At 47.7% G+C, this 10,000-nt stretch overlaps 1 protein-coding gene across 2 annotated transcripts in view; it reads right to left on the reverse strand.

Annotated features, from left to right (window-relative positions):
- Window positions 1-10,000, reverse strand: part of LOC121555360 (CSC1-like protein 2) — a 116,625-nt gene that overhangs the window by 575 nt on the left and 106,050 nt on the right. For both annotated transcript variants that reach the window (XM_041869193.2, XM_041869192.2), the window contains 5 exons: window positions 9,830-9,997; window positions 6,003-6,118; window positions 5,178-5,249; window positions 3,388-3,522; window positions 1-3,127 (listed from right to left, as the gene is read on the reverse strand). The exon at window positions 1-3,127 is cut by the window's left edge and continues 575 nt beyond it. In XM_041869193.2, the coding sequence (XP_041725127.1) occupies window positions 3,086-3,127; window positions 3,388-3,522; window positions 5,178-5,249; window positions 6,003-6,118; window positions 9,830-9,997 (533 nt within the window). In that variant the 3' untranslated portion in view covers window positions 1-3,085. The remainder of the gene's footprint in view (window positions 3,128-3,387; window positions 3,523-5,177; window positions 5,250-6,002; window positions 6,119-9,829; window positions 9,998-10,000) is intronic.

A 10,000-nucleotide genomic window follows, 5' to 3' on the forward strand; every position in this document is an offset into this window, starting at 1 on the left:
ACTGTCTTCTGCCTTCAGTTCTGTCAGGGCTCAGCCTGGAGCCGCAGTCCCACTTCTCTGGGCAGAACCGGCCAGAAGAGAGCAACCGTGTTGTTACGAGGTACAGTATCCATGTTACATGACCCATCCATCCACAGTTACGTTTTTTAAATGTTGAAAGAGTAAATAACCATGCCTAAAAATAAATACAATAAAAAAAAAAAAAAAGGCTATTTTACAAATCCCGAGTTTTTGTTGCTGACCATCGAAAAAGCGAAACATAAAGTAAACAGCAGTGAGGAGTGTTAGTTCAGTTTGTTACAGAGTGGTCGGACACATCGTCATAGTGACCACCTTCCTTTTTTTTTTTACACAGGGTTGGAACCACCCAAAGACTCCCGGAGACAGTCGGGACAGAGTAGGGGAGACCAGAGCAGGCTAACAGTGTGATGCTGACAGACATTTCTCCTCCTCCGCTCCATCTTCTTATTATGATGCAGCCTCTGGTGCACAGAGACTATTAGGGGTGCAGGCAGAACAGGCAAAGGATTAGGGGAAATAAAGATCCCGCCAACCCCCTCTGAAGTCCGAGGCATTCTAGACCTCTAGCACACCAGGCTCAAGGTTCTGTGAGGAGGAAAAACACATGCCAGCCACATCACCCCACTATGCCAAGCCAGTGTAGGGACACAGACACACCTCTCCTTCTCTTTCAAGTGCAATAGTCATAGTTTTATAAGGAAATCTAGACAGAAAGCTAGTCCCCCCCCGCCTGCCCTGCATGACAAGGCCAAAAAATAATTGTCTTTCCATTAGTGTCTTCCCATCTCAGTTGTGAGTGTGTCTGTGTGGCTCCCAGTGCAGTGTTTGTTTGAGAGTGGCTGTTCTCACAGCAGTCCCGAGCCTAGAGCAAGACTTGGAAGAGGGAGTTACCAGTAGTTAGTGTCCCTGCTTTACTTTGCCATCAGAAAGTGTAGATTCGTCATGAAGGAAGATGGAGAGAGTAGAGTCCTAGCTAGTCCTAGCGCCAGAGTAGAGTCCTAGCTAGTCCTAGCGCCAGAGTAGAGTCCTAGCTAGTCCTAGCGCCAGAGTAGAGTCCTAGCTAGTCCTAGCGCCAGAGTAGAGTCCTATAGTAGAGTCCTAGTGCCAGAGTAGAGTCCTAGCTAGTCCTAGCGCCAGAGTAGAGTCCTAGCTAGTCCTAGCGCCAGAGTAGAGTCCTAGCTAGTCCTAGCGCCAGAGTAGAGTCCTAGCTAGTCATAGCGCCAGAGTAGAGTCCTAGCTAGTCCCAGCGCCAGAGTAGAGTCCTAGCTAGTCCTAGCGCCAGAGTAGAGTCCTAGCTAGTCCTAGCGCCAGAGTAGAGTCCTAGCTAGTCCTAGCGCCAGAGTAGAGTCCTATAGTAGAGTCCTAGAGCCAGAGTAGATTCCTAGCGCCAGAGTAGAGTCCAATAGTAGAGTCCTAGAGCCAGAGTAGAGTCCTAGCTAGTCCTAGCGCCAGAGTAGAGTCCTAGCTAGTCCTAGCGCCAGAGTAGAGTCCTAGAGCCAGAGTAGAGTCCAATAGTAGAGTCCTAGAGCCAGAGTAGAGTCCTAGCTAGTCCTAGCGCCAGAGTAGAGTCCAATAGTAGAGTCCTAGAGCCAGAGTAGAGTCCTAGCTAGTCCTAGCGCCAGAGTAGAGTCCTAGCTAGTCCTAGCGCCAGAGTAGAGTCATATAGTAGAGTCCTAGCTAGTCCTAGCGCCAGAGTAGAGTCCTAGCGCCAGAGTAGAGTCCTAGCTAGTCCTAGCACCAGAGTAGAGTCCTAGCTAGTCCTAGCGCCAGAGTAGAGTCATATAGTAGAGTCCTAGCTAGTCCTAGCGCCAGAGTAGAGTCCTAGCTAGTCCTAGCGCCAGAGTAGAGTCCTAGCTAGTCCTAGCGCCAGAGTAGAGTCCTAGCTAGTCCTAGCGCCAGAGTAGAGTCCTAGCGCCAGAGTAGAGTCCTAGCTAGTCCTAGCGCCAGAGTAGAGTTCTAGCTAGTCCTAGCGCCAGAGTAGAGTCCTAGCTAGTCCTAGCGCCAGAGTAGAGTCCTATAGCAGAGTCCTAGCTAGTCCTAGCGCCAGAGTAGAGTCCTATAGTAGAGTCCTAGCTAGTCCTAGCGCCAGAGTAGAGTCCTAGCTAGTCCTAGCGCCAGAGTAGAGTCCAATAGTAGAGTCCTAGCGCCAGAGTAGAGTCCTAGCTAGTCCTAGCGCCAGAGTAGAGTCCTAGCTAGTCCTAGCGCCAGAGTAGTCCTAGCTAGTCCTAGCGCCAGAGTAGAGTCTTACAGTAGAGTCCTAGCGCCAGAGTAGAGTCCTAGCTAGTCCTAGCGCCAGAGTAGAGTCCTAGAGCCAGAGTAGAGTCCTAGCTAGTCCTAGCGCCAGAGTAGACTCCTATATTAGAGTCCTAGCGCCAGAGTAGAGTCCTAGCTAGTCCTAGCGCCAGAGTAGAGTCCTAGCTAGTCCTAGCGCCAGAGTAGAGTCCTAGCTAGTCCTAGCGCCAGAGTAGAGTCCTAGCTAGTCCTAGCGCCAGAGTAGAGTCCTAGCTAGTCCTAGCGCCAGAGTAGAGTCCTAGCGCCAGAGTAGAGTCCTAGCTAGTCCTAGCGCCAGAGTAGTCCTATAGTAGAGTCCTAGCGTTGGAGTAGAGTCCTACAGTAGTAGCATCCTAGCTAGAGAATCCTAGTGAAGCAGTTTGAAAGCAGAGTCCTTTATCTGTTAGCCTTTGTTGATAGAGTTCTTTAGCAGGTAGTCTTCCTTTGTTAGTTAATGTAGACAGTAGTCACTCGCTCTCTCTCGTCCTTGAATTTTGGTGTCAGTGTAGTCTCTGGGGGGAAAAATATGCTGCTGGAGAACTGTTGTCCATGGCCTAAGCTGAAGAGGAGTGAAAGGTGTTTGTGTTGCTGTGTTCGTTAGTGTAGACAGACTCTTGACTCAAATTCTTTAAGGTTTAGGGGTCTCTTCGTGTCTGTCAGTCCGTTTCAGCGCCGTAGCTTAATTCACTAGATCAGTGCATCCATCCGGTCAGTCACATTACACCTTAGTCTCTGCTTCTCTCTCCCCGTCCTCTGTCTCCATCCCGACAACTGTCTCCGGCGTTCCCTGACGTCAGTGCCGCACCTCGTTAGCGAGGAGACTGTCCTCGCCGCTCTGGAAGAAAAAGGAGCAGAGTACTTTATTGTCCATTCCCTTGCAGAGAACAGAAATGTGTGTTTATGCTTGAGGACAAGGAGTTAGAAGCAATGGGTAAGCAGCAGTGCTCAAGGGCACAACTGCAGGCGATGGTACTGTATCTAAATTATAATACAATCGTCATCTGGCTCACTCTGCACCAGATCTTTCCAGTCGGAGCTGGGATTCGAACCAGCAACCCTCCAGTTGCTGGCCCGCTTCTTAAACCACTAGGCTACCTGGAAGTCGGCTTCGTTGAGGCTGTTCCCCACGTGGATGATCTCCTCGTCCTGCGAGCCCTCACTGACCCCGCTGCCAGCTGAACCCAGCTCGTCTAAGCTGGGATCCTGGAGCACGGAGGCAATGTACATCTGCTGTTGTGGAGAAAGAAGAGAGGAGAGGGAGAGGGAGAGGGAGAGGGAGAGGGAGAGGAGAGGAGAGGAGAGGGAGAGGGAGGGAGAGGGAGAGGAGAGGAGAGGAGAGGAGAGGAGAGGGAGAGGAGAGGAGAGGAGAGGAGAGGGAGAGGAGAGGAGAGGAGAGGGAGAGGGAGAGGGAGAGGGAGAGGGAGAGGGAGAGGGAGAGGGAGAGGGAGAGGGAGAGGAGAGGGAGAGGAGAGGAGAGGAGAGAGAGGAGAGGAGAGGAGAGGAGAGGAGAGGAGAGGAGAGGGAGAGGGAGAGAGGAGAGGAGAGGGAGAGGAGAGGAGGGAGAGGAGAGGAGAGGGAGAGGAGGAGGAGAGGAGAGGAGAGGGAGAGAGGAGAGAGGAGAGGGAGAGGGAGAGGGAGAGGGAGAGGAGAGGAGAGGAGGAGAGGGAGAGGGAGAGGAGAGGAGAGGAGAGGAGAGGAGAGGAGAGGAGAGGAGAGGAGAGAGAGAGAGGAGAGGAGAGGAGAGGAGAGGAGAGGAGAGGAGAGGAGAGGAGAGGAGAGGAGAGGAGAGGAGAGGAGGAAGGGGAAGAATGGAGAAGAAGAAGAAGAAGAAAGAAGGAGAAGGAAACAGGTTTGATATGGAAATAGCAAACATTTTAGAAACTCTTAAGATAAAAGTTAAGCGTTTCTCTCTCATTTATGCTTTGGCCACAAATGCGAGTATAGGACGAGCCAACAACATTATTTGGTTAGGAGTTAACAGAATATTACGTTTTAAAAGTGAGACAGCTACTTCAATGTCCATACTAGGTATGCTAGTGTGGATATAGGAACCAAGCTGGAGAGTAAATGGTAGCATGCAGGTTGGCTGAGTAAATGGTAGCATGCAGGTTGGCTGAGTAAATGGTAGCATGCAGGTTGGCTGAGTAAATGGTAGCATGCAGGTTGGCTGAGTAAATGGTAGCATGCAGGTTGGCTGAGTAAATGGTAGCATGCAGGTTGGCTGAGTAAATGGTAGCATGCAGGTTGGCTGAGTAAATGGTAGCATGCAGGTTGGCTGAGTAAATGGTAGCATGCAGGTTGGCTGAGTAAATGGTAGCATGCAGGTTGGCTGAGTAAATGGTAGCATGCAGGTTGGCTGAGTAAATGGTAGCATGCAGGTTGGTAAATGGTAGTTCCTGCTGACTTATTGGAGGGAGATGTAGTGAAGGCTGAGTAAAGGCCTGGCGCCCAGCCGAACTCGGCTCGCATACTCCCTTAAAAGACCTTCGCTTGAAAAACGAGAAAAAAATGGTACTTTTTGTCCATTTTGAGACACCGTAGCCAGTATACACTTCCTCAAAACATGTATTTCTTAGTCGAAAGAGATCTTAGTCGATGTCTGGTGCTGTATTTTCCAATGAAAACATGTGGAAGAAAACGACTAGTCTCTCGTTGAACGACAACAAATACTATTTTTTTGAAGAATCCCTACTGACCAATCACCGACGAAGGGGCGTAGACTTCGGCTCTGAACTTCAGCTTGCCTCCAGAAAAAAAATGTTGTGTGCCCGAACAGCCGAAATAACCGAAGTCCCAAACTAATAAAAACGTCACAAAATGCCGTCAAAATATATGCACGAAGTCTATCGAACGGTTTTGGACAGGACGCCTTTAGTGGTACTTACTGCCGACTTATTGGAGGGAGAGGTGCGGGCTGGACGACCGTTCTCAACACCATCCACATTCTCAACGTCAATCTGGGGGGAGCAAAGAGATGGGAGAAAATATAATAATAATAATAATAATAATATAATTCCACTGCAGAACATTTACAGTGAAGACTTTTATACTATATCTCCCTCAAACTCAACTCTGGACCTGGAAGCCAGTTCACTGCTTGTTTTCATTGTACTCTCCTCAGGGACCGAGTTACAGAAAGCAGCAGGGTCCGGACATAGCTGTGTAAGAGTTGAATACCCCCTGATATATCAGAAGGCCTTTAAATCCTAAGAGTTTTCCACATGAGATTTACTGCTCTGGCACATAAGATTTGTTTTAAGATTGTAACAACATAGACTGGTCTATAAATGCATATTATAAACTGGGTGGGTCGAGCCCTGAATGCTGATTGGCTGACAGACGTGGTATATCAGACCGTATACCACAGGTATGACAAAACATGCATTTTTACTGCTCTAATTACGTTGGTAACCAGTTTATAATAGCAATAAGGCACCTCAGGGGTTTGTGGTATATGGCCAATATACCACGGCTAAAGGCTGTATCCACGTTGCGTCGTGCATAAGAACAGCCCTTAGCCGTGGTATATTGGCCATATACCACACCCCCTCAGGCCTTATTGCTTAAATATGTATCATATTACATACAGGCTCGTTATGGTACAAGATCATGTGTTCTCAATTACTTTCCTGGTTAAATAAAGACAGAATTAAATTAAATCCACTGAAAACATTATAAATAAGAAGTTCTTCTGGTGGGTGTTTTTTTACCTTGTAGTTGTGAGCGCTGAGATATTTGAAGTGTCCAAAGCAGACATGAGACAAGCAGATGATGATGGTGATGACCAGAACGATGAAGGTAAACATAGAGGTAGGGGCTGAGAAACCTGAGAGAGAGAGAGAGGGATAGACCAAGAGAGAGAGAGAGAGAGAGAGAGAGAGAGAGAGAGAGAGAAACCGAGAGAGAGAGAGAGAAACCGAGAGAGAGAGAGAGAGAGAGAGAGAGAGAGAGAGAGAGAGAGAAACCGAGAGAGAGAGAGAGAGAGAGAGAAACCAGAGAGAGAGAGAGAGAGAGAGAGAGAGAGAGAGAAACCGAGAGAGAGAGAGAGAGAGAGAGAGAGAGAGAGAGAGAGAGAGAGAGAGAGAAACCGAGAGAGAGCGAGAGAGAGAGACAGAGAGAGAGAGCGAGACACAGAGAGAGACAGAGAGAGAGAGAGAAACCGAGAGAGAGCGAGAGAGAGAGACAGAGAGAGAGAGCGAGACAGAGAGAGAGACAGAGAGAGAAACCGAGAGAGAGAGAGAGAGACCGAGAGAGAGACCGAGAGAGAGAGAGAGACCGAGAGAGAGAGAGAGAAACCGAGAGAGAGAGAAAGACCGAGAGAGAGAGACCGAGAGAGAGAGACCGAGAGAGAGAGACCGAGAGAAACCGAGAGACCGAGAGAGAGACCGAGAGAGAGACCGAGAGACCGAGCGAGACCGAGAGAGAGAGAGAGACCGAGAGAGAGAGAGAGACAGAGAGAGAGAGAGAGAGAGAGAGAGAGAGAGAGAGAGAGAGAGAGAGAGAGAGAGAGAGAGAGAGAGAGAGAGAGAGAGAGAGAGAGAGAGAGAGAGAGAGAGAGAGAGAGAGAGAGAGAGAGAGAGACCGAGATCACGAAGGAGAGAGAGAGACAGAGAGAATCAACATGGTCAGTATGAGGGGGTTCCCCATTGGCTCTGGTCAAAAGCAGTGCACTACATCAGGAATAGGGTGCTATTTGGGGGACACTAAAGTGCCTTCAGAAAGTATTCAGACCCCTTAACTTTTTCCACATTTTGCTGTGTGGGATAAAAACGAATTTGTCATTTTTGTCAACTATCTACACAAAATACTCTAATGTCAAAGTAGGAGAAAATTCTAACATTTAAAAAATATATAAAAACATTAATATATCTTGATTATGTAAGTATTCAACCCCACTGAGTCAATACATGTTAGAATCACCTTTGGCAGTGATTACAGCTGTGAGTCTTTCTGGGTAAGTCTCTAAGAGCTTTGCACACCTGGATTGTGCAACATTTGCCAATTATTCTTTTCAAGGTTCTCCAAGCTCTGTCAAATTGGTTGTTGATCATTGCTAGACAACCATTTTCAGGTCTTGCCATAGATTTTCAAGCAGATTTAAGTCAAAACTGTAACTCGGCCACTCAGGAACATTCACTGTCTTCTTGGTGAGCAACTCCAGTGTAGATTTGGCCTTGTGTTTTAGGTTATTGTCCTGCTGAAAGGTGAATTCATTTCCCAGAGTCTGGTGGAAAACAGACAACCAGGTTTTCCTCTAGGATTTTGCCTGTGCTTAGCTCCATTCAGATTCTTTTTTATCCTGAAAAACTCCCCAGTCCTTAATGATTAGAAGCATACCCCTAACATGATGCAGCCACCACTACAATGCATTCGGAAAGTATTCAGACCACTGGACATTTTCCACTTTTTGTTAAGTTACAGCCTTATTCTAAAATGGATTAAATTGTTTGTTTTTCTCATCAATCTACACACAATACCCCATAAGGACAAAGGAAACAGTTTTGACATTTTTGCACATATATATATTTTAAGTAATCAGACCCTTTACTCAGTATTTTGTTGAAGCACCTTTGGCAGCAATTACAGCCTTGAGTCTTCTTGGGTATGACGCTACAAGCTTGGCACACCTGTATTTGGGGAGTTTCTCACATTCTTCTCTGCAGATCCTCTCTAGCTCTGTCAGGTTAGATGGGGAGCGTCGCTGCACATCTATTTTCAGGTCTCTCCAGAGATGTTAGATCGGGTTTAAGTCTGGGCTCTGGCTGGGCCACACAAGGACATTCAGAGACTTGTCCCGAAGCCACTCCTGCGTTGTCTTGGTTGTGTGCTGAGGGTCGTTGTCCTGTTGGAAGGTGAACCAGTCTGAGGTCCTGAGCACTCTGGAGCAGGTTTTCATCAAGGATCTCTCTGCACTTTGCTCCGTTCACCTTTACCTCGATCCTGACTAGTCTCCCAGTCCCTGCGCGCTGAAAAACATCCCCACAGCATTCAGAGACTTATCCCGAAGCCACTCCTGCGTTGTCTTGGCTGTGTGCTTAGGGTTGTTGTCCTGTTGGAAGGTCAACCTTCGCCCCAGTCTGAGGTCCTGAGCGCTCTGGAGCAGGTTTTCATCAACGATCTCTCTGTACTTTGCTCCGTTCATCTTTCCCTCGATCCTGACAAGTCTCCCAGTCCCTGCCGCTGAAAAACATCCCCACAGCATGATGCTGCCACCACCATGCTTCACCGTAGGGATGGTGCCAGGTTTCCTCCAGACGTGATGCTTGGCATTCAGGCCAAAGAGTTCAATCTTGGTTTCATCAGACCAGGGAATCTTGTTTCTCATGGTCAGAGTCCTTTAGGTGCCTTTTGGCAAACTCCAAGCGGGCTGTCATGTGCCTTTTACTGAGGAGTGGCTTCCGTCTGGCCACTCTACCATAAAGGCCTGATTGGTGGAGTGCTGCAGAGATGGTTGTCCTTCTGGAAGGTTCTCCCATCTCCACATCGGAACTCTGGAGCTCTGTCAGTGACCATCGGGTTCTTGGTCACCTCCCTGACCAAGGCCCTTCTCCCCCGATTACTCAGTTTGGCCGGGCGGCCAGCTCTAGGAAGAGTCTTGGTGGTTACAAACTTCTTCCACTTAAGAATGATGGAGGCCACTGTGTTCTTGGGGACCTTCAATGCTGCAGAAAGTTTTTGGTACCCTTCCCCAGATCTGTGCCTCAACACAATCCTGTCTCGGAGCACTACGGACAATTCCTTTGACCGCTTGGTTTTTGCTCTGACATGCACTGTCAACTGTGGGACCTTATATAGACAGGTGTGTGCCTTTCCAAATCATGTCCAATCAGTTGAATTTACCACAGGTGGACTCCAATCAAGTTGTAGAAATATCTCAAGGATGATCAATGGAGGCCTCCGGAGTGGGGCAGCGGTCTAAGGCGTCACTACAGACCCGGGTTCGATAAATGGAAACAGGATGCACCTGAGCTCAATTTCGAGTCTCATAGCAAAGGGTCTGAATGCTTATGTAAATAAAGTATCTGTTGTTTTTTAAATGTCTAAAAACCTGTTTTTGGTTTGTCATTATGGGGTATTGTGTATAGATTGATTTAAATGACTTTCTTTCCTCATCAATGTAACAATGTAATGTAACAAAATGTGGAAAAAGGGAAGGGGTCTGAATACTTTCCGAATGCACTGTATGCTTGAAAATATGGAGAGTGGTACTCAGTACCATTTGTATTCAGGACAAAAAGTTAACTGGTTTGCCAAAATGTTTGCAGTATTACTTTAGTGTGTTGTTGCAAACAGAAGACGTTTCAGCTTAAAATGTTTAATCTTTAAAAATGTCAAAAAACATAATTCTACTTGGACATTATGGGGTATTGTGTGTAGGTCAGTGACAAAACAACCTCAATTTAATCCACTTTAAATTCAGGCTGTAACAATAAAATGTGGAAAAGGTCAAGGGGTATGAATACTTTCTGAAGACACCGTGCATAAGAGAGAGAAGCTGTTCTGACCCAGAATGGCCAGTAGATGGCGACCCTCGTACCTGTGCGGACAGTGGAGAAGAACAGGAGCCAGAAGAGACAGAGGATGGGTGCTGCCACCACCTGGTTGACGGCACCAGAGTGGATCTTCTTATCCAGCTTGGAAGGAAGGAAGGCATAGTACATGTTGTAGCGGTCTGCCAGGTGCTTCAACAGCATGTACATCAGACCTG

Source organism: Coregonus clupeaformis, unplaced genomic scaffold (assembly GCF_020615455.1).
Source record: "Coregonus clupeaformis isolate EN_2021a unplaced genomic scaffold, ASM2061545v1 scaf0368, whole genome shotgun sequence".
Taxonomy (NCBI): domain Eukaryota; kingdom Metazoa; phylum Chordata; class Actinopteri; order Salmoniformes; family Salmonidae; genus Coregonus; species Coregonus clupeaformis.